At 51.9% G+C, this 17677-nt stretch overlaps 5 protein-coding genes across 5 annotated transcripts; 3 read left to right on the forward strand and 2 right to left on the reverse strand.

Moving 5' to 3' along the window:
- Positions 1-1572: 1572 nt before the first annotated feature.
- Triagg1_232 (uncharacterized protein) lies at positions 1573-3222 on the forward strand (the record flags this gene model as incomplete). Its single annotated transcript, XM_062897320.1, has 6 exons — positions 1573-1677; positions 1739-1871; positions 1925-2059; positions 2127-2216; positions 2283-2292; positions 2361-3222. The coding sequence occupies 6 exons, from the start codon at positions 1573-1575 to the stop codon at positions 3220-3222; spliced, it is 1335 nt and encodes a 444-aa protein (XP_062760582.1).
- A 768-nt stretch (positions 3223-3990) lies between these two features.
- Positions 3991-7643, forward strand: Triagg1_233 (uncharacterized protein; the record flags this gene model as incomplete). Its single annotated transcript, XM_062897331.1, has 7 exons — positions 3991-4992; positions 5058-6380; positions 6435-6663; positions 6724-6845; positions 6900-7169; positions 7234-7451; positions 7505-7643. The coding sequence occupies 7 exons, from the start codon at positions 3991-3993 to the stop codon at positions 7641-7643; spliced, it is 3303 nt and encodes a 1100-aa protein (XP_062760583.1).
- Positions 7644-7817: 174 nt separating this feature from the next.
- Positions 7818-12808, reverse strand: Triagg1_234 (uncharacterized protein; the record flags this gene model as incomplete). Its single annotated transcript, XM_062897342.1, has 4 exons — positions 7818-10574; positions 10627-11121; positions 11175-12710; positions 12764-12808. The coding sequence occupies 4 exons, from the start codon at positions 12806-12808 to the stop codon at positions 7818-7820; spliced, it is 4833 nt and encodes a 1610-aa protein (XP_062760584.1).
- A 384-nt stretch (positions 12809-13192) lies between these two features.
- On the forward strand, positions 13193-14383 carry Triagg1_236 (uncharacterized protein; the record flags this gene model as incomplete). Its single annotated transcript, XM_062897354.1, has 1 exon — positions 13193-14383. One exon carries the CDS (start codon positions 13193-13195, stop codon positions 14381-14383), a length of 1191 nt encoding a protein of 396 aa, XP_062760586.1.
- A 316-nt stretch (positions 14384-14699) lies between these two features.
- On the reverse strand, positions 14700-17601 carry Triagg1_237 (uncharacterized protein; the record flags this gene model as incomplete). The annotated part of the gene is made up of 2 exons (XM_062897365.1): positions 14700-16636; positions 16698-17601. 2 exons carry the CDS (start codon positions 17599-17601, stop codon positions 14700-14702), a joined length of 2841 nt encoding a protein of 946 aa, XP_062760587.1.
- Between the last annotated feature and the right edge of the window lie 76 nt (positions 17602-17677).

Consider the following 17677-nt stretch of genomic DNA (forward strand, 5'->3'; position numbering starts at 1 on the left):
TGCTCGATTTATACCCCAGCGATTTTACTGTTATGAGAAAGGAACATAAAGGAAAATTCGACATCGATCTATCGATCACGTTGGATCCTGGCAGCGTCGCGGTTCCGGTTCGTCTTCTGCGTTTGCGCTGTGGATGCGCGATCAATTGTCACGACAATACTCGGATTAGGACAGCCAAGAGGAGTTCACCTTGTACCAAATGTACCGGCAGCGATGAATCCTTTACGGAGGCTTGCTATGTTGAGACCGGTTAGACGCCATGGCATCGTGTATACATCGACTAGGACGACGGAACATAGCCGTGCACAAGATATAAGGGTAGTCTTAAGCATATCGAGAAAGAAAATATCCCGTCGGATACACTGATGACAGAATTGGGAACCGGCGCCTAAATTCTCCCTGCAATGCCTGACGTGATTCGGAGAATTTTCCGTTGCCTCGCCGTAGACCTCGGTAGTGGCTCTTGGTCTATCCCGGCTATTTGTTGTAGGCCTATATACTTGCACACATGAGAATAGTATTCATATGCGAAAAGCTCGTATGTGAAGGCGACTGGAGGCGTTGATGTGCTCCGAAGAGCTTCATCATCGTTCAAACCGGCTTCATTCTGGCATTGATTGAAAGCGACACAAGTGACTTGCAAAGATTTCGATTCAGCCGCTGGATGCTTTGCATGATGATGTATTTAATTTGTCTAACTGTTATACTGCTTGCCATCTCCCGAAACCTCCAGCTGTGTGTCTTCCCAATCAAGAATACGAAGCCTGGAGATCCAAGATGCTCCGAATTATAATCCGGATCAAACGAAATCCCCATTCGCATTACCCAACTCCGAGAAAGCCTTGTCTTAACCCACGAATAGGAAACCTGGGAATAACCTGATCTTTGTCACCCGGCACATGGATCGCCAGATGCCTCCCGCATTGGACATAGTCGCGGAACCATGTGCCGTCCATCGTGGGTTCAAATTGCGGGGGTGGAGCGTCATTCTCCAATAACGGCACGACGGAGCGTCGCCGAGTTGCGTATGCATGGTGTGTTGTGTTTTGTTTGTGTTGAGAAAGCAAAAAGCCCAGTGTTACGCTGCAATGGCAATGGGCTGTGATGCTGCTGTGCGTGTTCCGGTTGGTGCGCTTCCTCAACATGGCATTCTCCAGCTTCCTCCTCTTGTATTCCGAAAATAGATGGCTCTTATAAACGGTCGTGTGTAAAGAGGCACTTTTGTTTTGGACTATAAGTGGCCCTTGGCGTTGAAGTTGTCTCGTATCATGGTGGACATGTATATGCGTGTATTTGAGAGAGATTGAGTATGTTGTAACACTGGCTCCCTCTCCGCACTTCCGTAGGGTTAATTCTCCCAAGTGTCATTGAGCCAAGCGTTGTGGGACAATTATAAATGCGATTCAACTCCCCTCAGTGTCCTGTCTCTCTTTAATCCGTGGCGATTCAACTCAGAGGAGTAAGCGATCAATTGCTGATTCCCGAGTCGCAAGAGAAGTAGCAATATAGCTCCTCCATTAGAGAAGGACGACGACCGACTTCATCAAAGCGTATTGAAGAGAGCTGAAGAAAATGGCATCTCGCTCAATCAGCAGCGGCGGAGGGCCTTCCGTCTGGGCTGGCCTTGCGCTCCTCGTCTCTGGTGCACGCGCAATTGCGATGCCCGATGGAACCACTGTAAGATTGTGTTCCCCCTCACTTATAAATGTGCCTCTTTGTTCTGAGATGAAACATCTAGGGAAAAGTTCCCAGTTTGGGATGGAACTCGTGGAATGCGTATCACTGCGACATTGACGAGAGCAAATTCCTCTCGGCCGCCGAACTGATTGTGAGCTCTGGCCTTCTTGACGCAGGATACGAATATGTCAACAGTAAGCCAATCTCTTCAGATTCACTAGTTAGTAGCTGCTGATTCAATTCATAGTCGATGATTGCTGGTCGATGAAGGATGGACGGGTTGACGGCCATATTGCTCCCAATACCACTCGTTTCCCTGACGGTATCGATGGATTGGCCCAAAAAGTCCACGCTCTGGGCTTGAAGTTGGGTATTTACAGCAGTAAGTTGCCTTTGCTCGACCCTTGACCAATAAATCGAGAATCATCTAGATGCTAACCATGTACTAGCTGCTGGAACTGACACTTGCGCCGGCTACCCAGCAAGTCTCGGATACGAGGATGTCGATGCTGCCGACTTTGCCAACTGGGGAGTTGACTGTAAGTGCATCATACGTGTATCCCGCAACAGGAAGTATTGAAAGCTAACCATTCATGTTCAACTAGATCTGAAATAGTGAGTCTAAAGTTCTTGTTTCTTACTCATGAGCAGGAAAAGACCAACGTTGGCTAACCATGTTCAAGCGATAACTGCAACGTCCCCTCAGACTGGCAAGATGAATACGTCGCCTGCATCCAAGACGCTTCCACGGCTGGCCCCAACGGCACCTGCACCACCGCCCTCGAGCCGAAACTCGCTCCTCCAGGATACGACTGGAGCACGTCCAAGTCAGCCCAGCGCTTCGGCGCCATGCGAGACGCCCTGGCCAAGCAGAGCCGCGAGATTGCGCTGAGCCTGTGCATCTGGGGCACGGCCGACGTCTTCTCCTGGGGCAACGCGACGGGCATCAACTGGCGCATGAGCGGCGACATTTCTCCCGACTGGGGCTCCGTCACGCACATTCTCAACCTGAACTCGTTCAAGATGAACTCGGTCGGCTTCTGGGGCCACAACGACGCCGACATGCTCGAGGTTGGCAACGGCGATCTGACGATTGCCGAGACACGCACGCACTTTGCCCTCTGGGCGGCCATGAAGTCACCGCTTCTCATCGGGACGGATCTCGCCCAGCTGTCGCAGGACAACATCAACTTGTTGAAGAACAAGCACTTGCTGGCGTTCAACCAGGACGAGGTCTATGGCCGCCCGGCTACTCCGTACAAATGGGGAATCAACCCTGACTGGACGTACAACTCTACGTATCCCGCCGAGTTTTGGGCTGGTCCATCAACAAAGGGGCATCTGGTGCTGATGTTGAACACTTTGAACAAGACGGTTACAAAGGAGGCCAAGTGGCATGAGATTCCGGGCTTGTCTGCCGGACACTATGAGGTGCGAGATGTGTGGAGTGACAAGAATCTTGGGTGTCTTAGTTCGTACAAGGCGGCTGTTGCTGCTCACGACACTGCTGTTATTCTGGTTGGTAAGAAGTGCCGGAAATGGTAGATGTAAACTGTAATCCAAAACACCGCTGTTCAATTGGAGTATTGGTGCAGGTAGTGGTCAATACAATATTGACTATTAACGTCTTTGGTGTGCGTAATAGGCAGTCTGTGCTATCCGCTATCATCATACAAGACAGTATCAACGCCTATCTTGAAAATCATGATCAATATAGAAATATCAATAACGTGTAATTCAACCTATACGAATATATTAATTATAAAATGCTCATCATCAAACATTGTCCTCGTGGTCACTTTTGTCAACCAGACGCCGAATCTTGTTTTCCAACCGTTGCCCCAAAACGGAAAAGTCTTCAGCGCCTTTCATCCACCAACACTTTCAGAGCAACTCGTGTCCCAATTGCGTCAGCCATTCCGCCCTGCAACGCCCATTGAAGAGCTGAATCTTCTATTGTTCAATCGTCGGATTGTTGGATGAGCGATTCTGGCACCAATTGATGGGCTCATGGCTCGTGCTCAATCGTCTGCTTTGAGTTCCGGGAATCGCAGCGTCTTCTCCATTCCGACGTAGATGCCGAACGCCGACGATGATATTCCAAGGTCTGCCGAACATGCGATGCCGACTTTGATGCTCTTGTCCCTCTTCAATTGACGATTGAAATTTCAATTCTTCTAACATTCCTTCTGCATTGCATATAAACAACTCGAGTTATGATAACACTAGCCGAGTGAAATCTCAGCCATTGGATCCTTGGATCCATCAAGGTCCTCGGAGTCTCAAGACTCATAACCAGATCCCGACATCAATATGGCTGCCAATAACTCACCAGACCTCGAAAACTTCACTCCGCCACTCCCTCTCCAGAGCAATAGCGACATCGAAAACGACCCTCAGTCACTATCTTGTCCTCCTTCCACCAGGCTACGCTTCCTTGCCCAAACTCCACCGCTCAAAACAACAACCACCTCGGCAGCACAATCTGAATACGGCAGCAGACGCAGCTCTTATATCTTCCCGATAAACCAGATTCTCCCAGAAGACCACATCGACCCGGACACGTTCGGCGTGGCCGAGGAGAGAGATGGCTTCTTTGACGCCTTATTCCTCAAGCACACGCCGTTGGTGCCGCAAGTCTTTGTAGAACGATCCAGGGCTTCGCTCCCCGCTGCTTTCGACCAAGAATCACCGTTGGCAGCGAGTCGGTTCATTCCAAGACAGATGCGTGAGGCCAAATCGGTGCTCCGGCGTGTCGCCACAACTCGAACCGGCATTCGTCTCCTCAGATCCTTTACCGCCTATTTCGCAGCGTACATTCTGTGCTTGATACCGGCTGTCCGAAGATGGCTTGGTCCAATTCACTACATGATAGCCGTCTCAGTCGTCTTGAATCACCCGGCCAGGAGTTTGGGTGCGCAGATTGAAGGCACCATCTTCACCACCATTGGGACAGCAGCCGGGATTGGATGGGGAGTTGCTGGTCTTTTACTATCCACATCGACCTCTGCCGCCAGCAATGGCTATGGGGGCATTCTGGCTCTTTTCCTGGCCCTGTTCATGGCAGTCATAGCATGGACACGTTCGTTCTATGCGAGATTCTACCAGATGGTCGTATGCGCAGGCGTAGCCATCATCTTCACCGTCTTATCCCAGACTCAAGGACACATCATCGTGTGGGAGAAGCTGAGAAACTACGCGGTTCCTTGGCTCTTTGGCCAAGCCATCGCACTGCTATTTAACTGTACAATCTTCCCTGATGCTGGCGCAAGACCGCTTGCCCTTATTTTCCATAGTTCTTTTTCCCTCATGCTGGTTTGTACATCCTCATTGACTCTCATGCCCTCATCTAGTCTCATCTAATTATTTCAATTGTCTAGGAGGCCATCGTGATTCCACGTCCTCGAGACACCAGATTCAGGCGGAGTCTAGTACGTGCATTCGTAGACCTGTCTGCCTCTAACCGTGAGATGCGGTCCAGCCTCACCATTACACGATTCAAGCCAGACGATGTGAGAGACTTGCGAAACATCATGCAAGCCGTCATCCGCGCTCTGCTCGCCATGGAAACGGAGAGCGCCCTCTTTAGCGAGACCGACGATGGCAACGTTCCGATTGTAGTCGAGGCCACCCAGATGTCATCCTCATCTTCCAGCAGCAACGATCTGAATAATATTACCACAGACAAGACTCCTGGTGTATTGAAAGAAGCGGACGTAACGCGTACGGTGATTCGGAAACTGGCAAAGCCTACCAAAGAGATTCTTGCATGTATGAACCTGGGGCTGCAGACAAGCCAAGCTGCGTTGATGGACCTCTCTGGCTACCGACAATATCTCGGTCCTCCAATGGCCGTTTCATCTGACATTGCCCCAGTCCAGATTCGAATAAGGACTGCCAAAGCCATCTTCGACGCCATCGAGTCAGAACTCCTTGAATCAGGCCAGCTGCCCTCATCATCGATGAACGATTCGGCCATCGTCCAACTATTCATCTTTGCAAGACACCTCCGTGAAACCGCAACCACAATCGAGAGTCTCATGGGCAAAGTATACAACATGCAGCAATGCTCCAACTGGCCACGGCCTCACCTACCGTCATATCCACTCCACAAAGCCGTCCACTGCGTCAACCCTCAAGTCACCCATGACCGAGGCGGAGCCACAGCCGGATCATACCACGTCACGTTCCTCGAAATTGCTCGTGCTCTAGAATCCATCAAGAGTCGAGAATACAAACCTTTGGAGAAATACGAAGACGACATCTCGGAGACGGAATTACACGCCGAGCTGACGCATCTCACGGATCCCGGTGCGCCGCCCGATCTAGGGACTAAGAAGAACAGCGTGAGTTACAAAATCTGGCAGGTTCTGCACCTTTTACAAGGCTACGAGAGCCGATACGCCTTCAAAACCGTCTTGGTCACGTCTCTCCTTGCAATCCCCTCCTATCTCAGCTGGGACAAGGTCTGGTGGGATGAATACGAAGCTTGGTGGGCTGTTACTATGAGCTGGCTTCTCATCCACGCCCGTGTAGGCGGCAATGCACAGGACCTGATTGCCAGAGCTGTCCTAGCCATACTAGGTGCCGTGTGGGCTGGGATTTCACATGCCGCAGGAGATGGAAACCCCTACGTAGTTGCAGTGTTTGCAGCTATCTTCATGATACCCATGCTCTATCGATTTACGCTGAGCTCCCATCCGGTAAGATCTCTGTTCCCCTGATCACTGGTTATAATAAACTAATGAATGATATAGAGATCTGGCCTCGTTGGCTGCTTGTCCTTCACAGTCATCTCACTCCAGCTCCAAGCCGGCAATCTCCCCTCCTCAGCAGCTCTCACCACCGCCTACAGAGGCGCCGTATTCCTCATTGGCACAACCGCTCCCATCGTCGTCAACTGGTGTCTATGGCCATTCATCGCAAGACACGAACTCAGGAAATCACTCTCTTCAATGCTCTTCTTCCTAAGCATCATCTACCGAAGTACTTCTACAATCACACATCACAACCCTCCACATATGATCTCACTAACTCCCTCAACAGACGTCGTCGCAAAATACATTTACTTTGAGCAAGGCAAAGAGCCCACCCCAGAAGACATCATCAGATCCGAAATCCTCGAAGGCCGCATCAGAGAAGGCTTCGTCCGAATCAGACAGCTCCTCGTAAGTATCTCCAACCATCTCCAACCCATACCTACACATCAAACCTGACGCCAGCGCCATCAAAAGGTCATGACCCGTCACGAAGTCCGCCTCCGCAGCCCCTTCAACCCCCTCCCCTACTCCGGCCTGGCAGACTCCTGCGAACGCTTCTTCGACTACCTCATCGCCGTGCGCCAATCCGCCGTCTTCTACAACCCAGACTACGTCCGCGACGACCCCGTTGCCGCACAGCGCCTGCTCGGCTTCAGGAGAGACGCCGTCGCCTCCATATTGGCCAACCTGTACATCTTCGCCGGAGCTCTCAGAGCCGACCGAAAAGTCCCAGTACGCACACTCTTGAATCATCATTCTCTGCCTATACATGTTCTCTATTGTTAACAACCTCTAGCGCTATCTCCCCAGCGCCGCCGCAGCAAGGAGAAAACTCCTCCTGGAAACCGCCGCCGTGGAAGACGAAATGACGCAGCACGGCCGCGAGAGCGACGTCCGATGGCACAAGAAGTGGAGCGACATATACAGCTACTCGTACAACGAGAGTCTCACAGGCTGCGTGGCCCAGCTAGAAGAGCTCGAGAAGTTCACAAAGTTCATCGTCGGCGAGCAAGGGTAATTCCCCCCTAGCTAATTCCATCTGACATTGCGGGTTTAACGTTTAATAGGTTCGATGATGAGTGGAAGTTAGGAGAGCATTATGAAGATGACAGCGAAGAGGAGGATGAAGTAGAAGGCGAGGAACGAGAAGACGAAGAACACGACCAAGATGACGACGATGACCAACACTCAAGACAGACGGAATAAGCAAACGTAATACTTCGTAATCTGAATTCTCGCCAGAATAATACCCTGAATGCAATGCCTCGTTATCCTTGCTTTACAAATATCCTATGACCCCATAATCACACGCGTCCAACAACTATAATCAATCCTACCACCCGGCAGAGAAATATGCAACAAAAAGCCTCCCTCTCAAATTCAAAATGCGCCATTCGTCATCTCATTCAGTATATCCCTCGTAATCAGCTTCCCCTTGAGTAGCATCCCCTCTCCCATCCTTGCTCTTCTCGGCGACGGCCTCTTGTTCTCCTTGTCTTTATACGAAGTGGGACTCACCCTCGTTGGCCGCTTTGGTGACCTCCGGGGCGTCCGCTGCGTTGTGAGCTGTGTGCTCAAATCTTCAAAATAGTGGTTCTGAAGCGCGTTATCCGGCAAGTGATATATCCAATTGCGATCATCCATCAATGAGATGAATTTGCTCAGCATATTCTCATCTCCGCTTCCCTTGAGGGTGCTCATGCTGCCCACAACAAGAAGCTTCGTCTTTGCACGAGTAAAAGCCACGTTGATACGTCGCCAGTCTTTGAGTAAATCTCCAATATTGCACGCCTCGTTGCTTCGTACCAGGCTCAGCACGATGACTTCCTTGTCTCGTCCCTGAAAGCGATCTGTCGTGTGCATTTCCACGCCGGGAAAGTGCTTGAGTTTATCTTTCAGGAGGTGGAGTTGCGCACGGTAGTGTGTCATAACACCAATCTCTGTGGCTGGGACGCCTACAGTAAGCAAGCTTTCGACAAGCTGAGAAACGACTTGTCCTTCGGCTGGGTTTATGATGCGCTTGCCTTGAGCCTCTTCTCGAACTTGCGGACGAATTGTATCGGTGTCAACAAACCGAACGCGAGCTTCAGCATCCAGGAGATCGTAAAGCCAGCATCGTGAAGGGACGGGCCCGGTACAAAACGAGCTGGTTGTTCCAGAACGATGTATCGACGTTGAGTCGTGGTGGCGTTGTCTAAGAGATTCCATGCTGGGAACGTGAAGCTTCTTCTTGCGTAAAGCTTCCGTGCCACAACGAAGTCTACCATTGTAGATGAGGGTGTTGCTGAGAGTCATAATATCTTCGCACATGCGGTACTGGTGCTCCAAATTGACAACGGACTGCGGGTGCGTATCCGATAGAAGTTTGAAGAGACTCACATCCAAGCCGCCCAGCCGGGCCTCCTCATTCTTCACCACCGGGGGTAGCTGGTTGTGGTCTCCTACTAGAACAAACGTCCTTGCGAGTCGAATTGGGCCGGCGCAGATAGGCAAGGTAATCTGCGATGCCTCATCTACGATGCAGTAGTCAAAGGAGCGCTCCAAAAAGACTTGGTGGTTAATTCCCAGGCAAGTTGTGGCGACAATTGGGGTTCCATGCCAAGCTTCCTTAATCTCCTCAAACGTCTTCTTCGGCTGACCCGCGAGATGTGCAAAATCTTGAACTTCAGGATGAACCTTTGCAGGGGCACCAAGTCGGAGAATGGGGATTTTATCCGACTTGAGCTTGAGGAGGATGTTGTCAACAGCAGTGTGTGTATGAGATGTCAGCAACACCGTCTTGCCCTGTGAAACGAGAGCCTTGATGATGTGAGCAATGGTAGTCGTCTTGCCGGTGCCAGGCATTCCCAGCACAAGTGCATAATCTTGCGCGCTCATGACCTTTTCGATTGCTCGCTTCTGATCGACATTCAAGCTCTCCCCATCTGTGACGGTATATTGCGTTGCCACTGTTTTGAATCTAGGAGGAACCAGATCCACAATCAAGTTGCGAATCTGCACCGCAGCCGGCACATCATTTGCCATCATCTGTATCAAGTTGTTTCTCACAGTGGCCATGCCATTGCTGAACTCGTCCTGATCCAGGCGGTATCTGATAGGCGCCTCCTTGATTTTCCCTTGGCTCTGATCAATTGATGCACCCTCCGGCGCAACTTCCATAATGCTAGCAAAAACTTGATTGTTGACTTCGTCAAATCCAGGCTGTCGAATTCTCGCATTGTGTAATCGTCGGTCCACCGCAACACTTATTCTTTGCTTTCGAACAGAGGTAATGTAGCCAATCGCCAAAGCATAGTGTCCTTCTTCATCTGATACAACCACTGGTTCGCCAACCGTTAACTCTGATCCGATAAACGTAAAATTAGGCGGAGGCTCGCGTTTGATAAAGGTGTAGTGGTATCGATTAATCCGCGGGTTATCCTCATCGACCGACGCAGACCCTTCTTCAATGATGACATCCGAAAAGCACCGAGATTTCTTCTCACGCTCAGTACTCATCATCGTCCAAAGTTCCCTCTTGGTCTTTTGGCTTTCTTTTTCTTCCTTTGTAAGCAAGTTTTCCCACTTGATGAAAAAGTCTTGATGTTTTGGCGTTAAATGCTTGATGACTTCGTCAAATTTCTCATTCATGCCGCTGGATTCCCCGTTGCCATCATCAGCTAGACGGTGATAGATGAAACAGGAAGTTTTTGCATAGCACTTTCCACACATGTGTTTGCTCTTCAGCATGGGAGGTAGTTGGACGCTTCGCTCTCGGATATAACATGCCAGTTGGTTTCGCTGCATAACCATGTGTCGAAGCTCGTGTCTAATGGCGGGAATTCGCATCGTTTTAGATGTCTCCATGTAGTATAAGATGCCATAGGCAATATCAATGTCATAACGGTCCGATAATAGGAGAGTGTAGAGAGCCGTCTGCGCCATGTGGTTGCTGTTGGCATGTTTGCCAGTCTTGACTTCGAATGGTACTGTCAACACCTGGCTCTGCTTGCCGTCCATCATTGCGACTTCGACTGTTGCGTCAATGTTTCCCTTGAGCCCATAAGTAGGCGACCAGACATGCTCTTCCACGTCAAGCAGTTTTCTGACGGCGATAGTGGCCCTATCACCATTTCTTCCTTCGACAATGGCATCGGTCTGGACACTGTTAGCATCGAGTATATGTGAAATACATATCGTCACATCTTACCTGCGGTTGAGATGCAACAAAACTCTTGGCCCAATAGCTGAGCTCGGTCATTTTCGATTGAAGGTGTTCTTTCGCAGCCGCAATGCCAACTTTGATCGTGTACAAATCCTCAATGTGTTTCTCAATGTTCTTATCAATCAACTGAGATAGGGAAGGGAGATCAAATTTGTTGGCGAGTAGTGCTTCCTGGAAGATTTCGTGGAGCATCGTTCCGTAGACCAGCGGAGGGGAAGCCTCGCTGGTAGCCTTGACTCGATCTTGGAGAACAGCTCGCCGCATGCAGCCAAAGGAATCAGCAACAACAGTTGCGGATACCAGCTGGTCGGGGTGCAGGATCAAGAGATTTTGGGCATCGTCCACAACACATTGCCCCTTTAATGAAAACTCTCCAATGACATGGACATAAGAACCAGGGTGCGCCGGCGTATCGAACCAAGAACCTCGTAGCTGTACAGTCCGTGAAGACTTGGAGCCATCCGCTTGAATCAGCAAGATCTAATTTGAGTCAGCAGGTGTCACAAGTCCGAGTAATCGTTGGCTCGGCTCACCTTTTCCGGACAGGTGCGGTTGTATTGATCGACGTATTCACCGTCTAAGACACTGGTTACTAAATATCGCTGAATAGTCTTGATCTTCTTCTTGTTCTGGCCTACATTTAGCATGGTTTCTTCCGGGATAGCTTCCTCACATACAGCTGTTGAAGCAGAGTTTCGCTGCTGGACCGCTTGAGTCGCAGCGTATTCAAACGCTTCAAAGTCGACATCGCCGTCAAAAACATCATCGAATTCGTCATCCAGATCAACTTGCTTCTTGGGGGTTTTCTTTTTAGGAGACGTCTTCATTGCCCTTTGCGTCCTTCTCGCCGGCACTGGAGTCTGGGTCTCCAAACCTTCCAGCAAATCATCCGCGCCGTCGAAGATGTCGTCGTCAAAATCGTCAAATTCATCCAAAACTGGCTTCTTCTCCAATCCCCGCCTCTCTTGTTTCTCTGCTCTTTGTGTGTTTCCATTGACCGTTGTAGTAGACTCTGCCACCTGAGACGCCCGGATTGCTTGGGATGCCTGTGATGCCTGCAAAGTTTCTTCGAGCATTAGGAGCTCATCATCCAGATCATCATCATCGCCATAGTCCGAGACGGTTGGGCTTGGCAATCGACGCCTTGAATTCCTCGACGGCGAGTTGTTCTTCTGAGGCGCAGTCTGCCTCTTCTTAAGAGACGGTGAGTCCATGGCTCCAATATCGGCGTCCTCATCCGGGTTCTGGTCGTGAATACTACTCGTGACTGAATCCAGCAACGCCGTAACAAGAGATGACTTGGACGCAGCCTCCAGCTCTCGCTGACCAGTGCTGCTCTGGCTGCCAGACTTGGACTTCTCAACCCTCCTCCTCTTGGTCCAATTGAATCCACAGCTAGCAGCCCGGCGCAAGTCTCCCTGTTCCACTTGTGCAGTCTGGTTTTTGGAAGGTCTCGGAGATGATGATACCATCAACTGGGCAAGGATGGGGTTCGTCACACCGGTGATGGCAGACTGTCCCTCTGGCCCATTCAGCGAGTAACGATCCCACAGCTCCAGAGTCGGGTCGGGGTGAGGCCCCTTCAACGCCTTGGCGAGTTTCTTGACATTGACCGTCGGGGTGGCAATTCGTTCGGTGGGGGGCGAAGAGATCGGCGAAGAGCTCCTGGCTCTCTTCCTGCCTTTACGGGGCATCATCGGGGAAATGGTGGCGAATGCATTTGGATCCTGCTTGTTATTCCACAGCAGCTTTTCGCTGGGAGAAGTACTGGTATCCTCCTCGGCCTGGCTGCATGGCTCGAGGAGGTCGCTCCAGTTCAGCCGAGTCACCGGAGTGGCACTGTTTCCAATCATCTTAAGGTTGGAGGGCGTTTCCGAGTTGGACGCTGAGGTTGTCCCACGGCCCCTCGCTCCTACGCCTTGTTTTGCCGCGGACCCATGGTTAGAGTCCTGGTAGAGAAACTTGTTGAGCTTTTTCTTGGTCACGTCGGAGATGGGAATCAGATTCTTCGAGTTCGGGGCCTGCAGGTTATTTGGGTGGCTGTGAGACCGCTGCCACGGCGAGCGTTGCTGCACCGCATGTAAGTGACCAGTCACAACAAAACAACAAAAAGTAAACATACTCTCGGGAGCCCGATCCGCTCAGAATACGACTTCTGGAGCGGCATGATTGGCGAGGCTGTGACGAGAGCCTTACATTGAAAGGCTTCTCTAGTCGTGCATTGTTCGTTTTGATTTTTTATCGCGAGGGTTGGACGCTCGGCAGTGACAATCTGTGCTGTTCAATTAGGAAGGGCAGATTGTCTAAACGCGCCCCCGAAGCGCGTCGCGGAGCTACAAACATGAAGCTTAATGACACGGTCACGTGGGGGTGCTTATCGATAAAGCTGCCGGTCCCTTGCAATGTCTTGCGTCACAGCGCTTCAACCGGCTTCATATGTGGTTCGATAGCTTACATTCGCGGGGTTGCATCTACGAGACATTGAATTCCGATTTTATGTTGCCTTGTTGATAAATAAAAAGGAACAAGGATAGAGAGAAAGACACAAAACATGGACGATTCCGGCGGCAGCAACAACGGCGGCGACGGCAACCGGAATCCCGATTTCAAGAACATGAGCCGGTCTGAATACATCCGCAATGCCAGAGCAGCCATGGAAGAGCGTCGCCAGCGAGCCATAACGAACCGCCAGCAATTCGAACCGCAAATCCACGAGCAGATTCAACGCCTCTTCCAGAATTACGAAGCTCCCTTCTATGCGCGGTTCCGTGGCTTCGGAAAGGCCCAGACCTTGGCCTTGGCGGAGTCAACCGTCGTCTCGCTGGCCGCAGTCAACAACAGGCCCTTTGAGGACTCGGAAACTCAAGCTCTCACGGAGCACTTCCTATCAAGCGTGCACAACTTGCTGGCATGGAAATGGGCCATGACCGGGTTTGCAGCGTACATGGCCTACCGAGGCCGCAGGATATGGCGGTTCCCCTTCTTCACGCCCGAGTTCAAGCGCTTCAGCCCCATTGGCGGCAGCCCGGGCCTCAAGTTCATGTGGCACAGCGCCCGCTTCGCCGCCTACTATGGAACTCTGTGGGTTCTCGGGGAGCCAGTCTTTCAGGGCGCAAACTTTATGCGGCAGCGTTCGGAGATGGAGCGCGATTCAAGGCTGCGGGCACTCTTACATGACGGAAAGTCGCAAGGCGCAACTTTGCTAGGGGGCAACCCGGACAACCGCGAGCAGATCAACGATGCATGGGAATCAGCGGCACAGCAAGAGAGCGCGAGTCAATATAGAGAGTCAGAACAACAGAACCAGAACACTCCAACACAGTCCTCTTGGACCTCATATGGCACCTCTACGTCATCATCACAGGCCCCCCAGCGAGCCGATTCATGGGACTCTCATATAGCCGACGAATTCGACGACGCTTCGCCCGTCGCTCCCTCGAGAAATAGCTCGGATGCTTCAGGAAACAGCAGCGGATCAGCATGGGACCGCATCCGTCAGCAAGCACAATACCAGCCATCTTCCCAGCCAGACCGAAAGACGTGGGAGAAGCCCCAGTCTGGAGGCGGCTGGGGCTCAGAAGCTGACTCTAGCGCGCAAGTCTCCCGGGACGGCTATTCTTTTTCAAAGGTCGACGAGGAAAAGAACCGGGAAAGGGTTCAGGCGCAGCGGGAGTTTGACCGTCTGCTGGAGAGGGAGCGTGGTGGTACTGACCAGGAGAGGAGTCCGTGGAGCAGGAAATAGAGACATGGCTTCAACACATGCTCATATTTCAACGCTCGTGTATCATACATTTATTTTATTAGGAGTATAAATCTCCAATAATGTACTATTTATGCTTTGATTTACACTATTGGGAGAGATAGGAATGATCGTCGCATTAAAGCCAACTGAAGAGAAATACAGCTTCATCTCAAGAATGCCAAGTGTAAAATATACATACACCAAAAGTACCGATGAAAGAAAGTCCAAGTTGCACCAGAAAGACCAATGAAACAAGCCTTCAACGATACAATCGTGCACAAGACACCCAGTGCCAGCCGCACTCACGACAGCTGCTCTAAGACTTTACCTCATCCTTCACCTCGACCGGCTCTACCTTATCGTCCTTCTGCTCCACTTTGGCCTCCAAGATGCTCTCGCCAGCCATGTTGGTCGCAAGTGTTTCTTCCTTCACAGGCTCATCTGACTTTGCGGTTTCCTCCAGCTTTTGCTTCTCAGGTTCTACAGTCTCCGGCTCCTTGACCTCCTCGGGCTCTTCAACCTTTTCAGGCTCTTTGGCGCTTTCGAGGGCCTTGACTTCTTCAGATTCAGCCACAGGTTCTGGCGCCGGCGCCGGCGCCGGCACTGTCTCAGATGCTGCAGGCTCTGCAGGAGCGGAGGGCTCAACAGATTCCTTGGGGGTTTCGGTTTCTACCGGCGGGACAAGAGGCTCCGGCTGCTTCTCCTCTTCCACTTTAGGCGCCTCTGGTTCAGTAGGCTTCTCATTCTCCGTTGGCGGTGGCGGTAGCTTTTCTGATTCTACTACAGCTTCAGAAGTTTCCTTTAGAGGGACCTCGAGAGAATCAGAGGCGACATTAACATGGCCATGTTCGGGATCAATGTTCCAAATTGTCTGTGGCTGAGAAACGGAGAGGGAGACAGGCGTGGCTTCTTTCGCCGCAGCAGGGGCGGGAGCCGGAGCCGCGCTCTGGGTTGGAGCACGGCGCTGCGGTCCTCTAGCCCGACCCTTTCTAGCATCGGATAGCGGAACCTTTTCCTTTTCCTCCGCAGGTTGACTCTTCTCTGCCTCTTCCTTCTTTGAGGGCTGAGGTCCAAGCTGCAGACGCTTATTCAGGTCGCTCATGAAGCCAGCTTGAAGCGCGGCGATCTTGCCACCAGCAGGGCGAGATGGAACAGGGGGCTTCGGCTTGGGGGCGTCCGCATCCTTTGAGTCGCCCGAAAGCTTCTTCACAGGCCGAACAGGTATTGTCGGCTTGGTCGCATCTTCGCTGGCAGCCCCAACTTGTGGTTTTGACTTTGGCCGTTCGGGTGCAGCAGGCTTGTGTGACAGCAATTCGGCCAATTTCTTGGAGGGTCGAGCGGGAACTTCAGGCTTCTTCTCGTCCCTTGGTTTTTCTTCAACCTCGGCCTCATACAAAAGACTCTCTGGAGTGTCTTCCCACACATCTTTGCTCGGGAACCGGTTTGGCTTTCCAGTCTTCAAATGGGGCTGGTGATCCACCCAAGACGGCTTATGTTCCAGAATGGGCAAGAAGTTGTGCTTTTTCCCATTTGCCTCCTTCTCCGCGAGCTCTTCTTGTTGCATGGCAAACACCTGCGCCGGAGTCATGGGGCGATTTTCGTGGTGCTGCGACGACTTCCTTCGCTGCTGGTCTTCCTCCTCCTCCACATTGTCAGGGGTTGATACCTCGGCGGTGTAATGAACGCTGGTGGGCGCATCCTCCCAAACATCTTTGCTGGGGAAGTAGTGGCGTGCTTTGGATCCGTTTTTGCTCTCACGCTTTTGCTCTTCCTCCTTCTTTGCGGCCTCATCGTCGAACAGAGGCTCGTACTCACGCACATCTTCCAGTGGAGTGGAGTCAAATTCGTGACCGGAAAGAGCGTTGTAGATGCTCGTCGGGCGGCTGCTTGGGCGACTAGTCGGACGGCTTGTGCCATCGTACGAGCTGCTATTGCGGTCAAGGTGCGGGCGAATAGCCGGGTGTTGTGCGGGCTGCTGAACATCCTTTTCGATCTCGTCCGCAGCAAGGATCGGTGCCTCAAATTCGTGCCCGTGAGATTCAACGGGGCTTTCGGCACCATAAGAATATTGCTCTGGGTGCTTGGGGTCGTCTACATGGATAGGTTTGTCTTCAGACGCTCCAGGGTCTTCTAGCGGAACACTTCCATCCAAGACGATGGAGACGGGGCGTGGAGTGGCCATTCGGCTAGCATACTCCTCGTGAGCCTGGAAAGCAACCTCATCATTGGGGGTTCCTCTATATTCCTCGAAATCTGCACAAATTTGTCAGCCTGGGTTTATAACAGTCACCAACCAAAGCAAGTCTGCACCAACCTATGCCAGATCTACGCTTGGTCTCTCGGACCAGCTTGTTGAGGTCATTACTGCTCATGGCAAAGTCATTCTGGCGATCGTGTATCGGAGTGTGATGCTCTCTCTGCAACAGTTCGGGGTGCTTCTTGTAGTAGGCTTTATCAAGTTCGTCTTGCGACTCGACACCATGGCCGTGCATTCCATAGCTTCCAGGGGGGAGACCACGGGAGCTGTGCCTGCGACTGTGATTCTTGCCGTTTCCGTCCGAGCCTGGGGCAGGTGACGGCGCTTGGACGTCTCCCAGGTGCGGATTCATGGGGACTCGCTGGCCGATTTCGGGGATGCCATGCTCATCATCGAGCTGATGCTCTTGCTCGCTGGTGGTGGAGAAGCTTGTGCTAGACTTCTTCTTCAAGCCATTTCGGGAGGCCGATCGCCCCTCAAAGTATCCAGGCTTTCCAATGCCAAACGAGGCAGCTTTGTCCGAGTCGGTTCGGGTGACGGTCTGGAGTCGTTCTTTAGCACTCGAGGCAGGCAGGGACGGCTTAGGTGCGTGCAGCTTGAGGTCCTGGGCGACGGAACGAGTCTGCTCGGGGTCCTCGGTGCCCTCTCCCTTGAGCTCAGCGGTGATGACGCTGTATTCCAGGCCCTCTTCGCCAACCGAGGGCATCGGCACGCTGTCGGGGTGGTCATCGTCGCCGCTGCGGTCACTCGGGCTGAACTGAGCCGCAAGAGGGCTTATGAGGCCATCGGTAAAAGGCGATTGGGCGAATCGATCGGGGTTGGGCGACTTTGAGCGGTCAATGCGCTTGTTGGTCGGACGCGGCGGGACCAGAGGAGTCGAGGTGGCGGCCAAGAGGTCCTTGGCCGGGCTTTTGGACGGACGAGGAGGGATGGCTGGTTGCTGCATCGTCGGTGCCGTCATATTGTGCAAATCATTTAAAGATGCGGAGTGAAATGTTCAATTGTTGTATTATTGAATCGTTTTATGCGAATGGATG

This window comes from Trichoderma aggressivum (genome assembly GCF_033847375.1).
Source record: "Trichoderma aggressivum f. europaeum strain CBS 100526 chromosome Unknown scaffold_001, whole genome shotgun sequence".
Classification (NCBI taxonomy): domain Eukaryota; kingdom Fungi; phylum Ascomycota; class Sordariomycetes; order Hypocreales; family Hypocreaceae; genus Trichoderma; species Trichoderma aggressivum.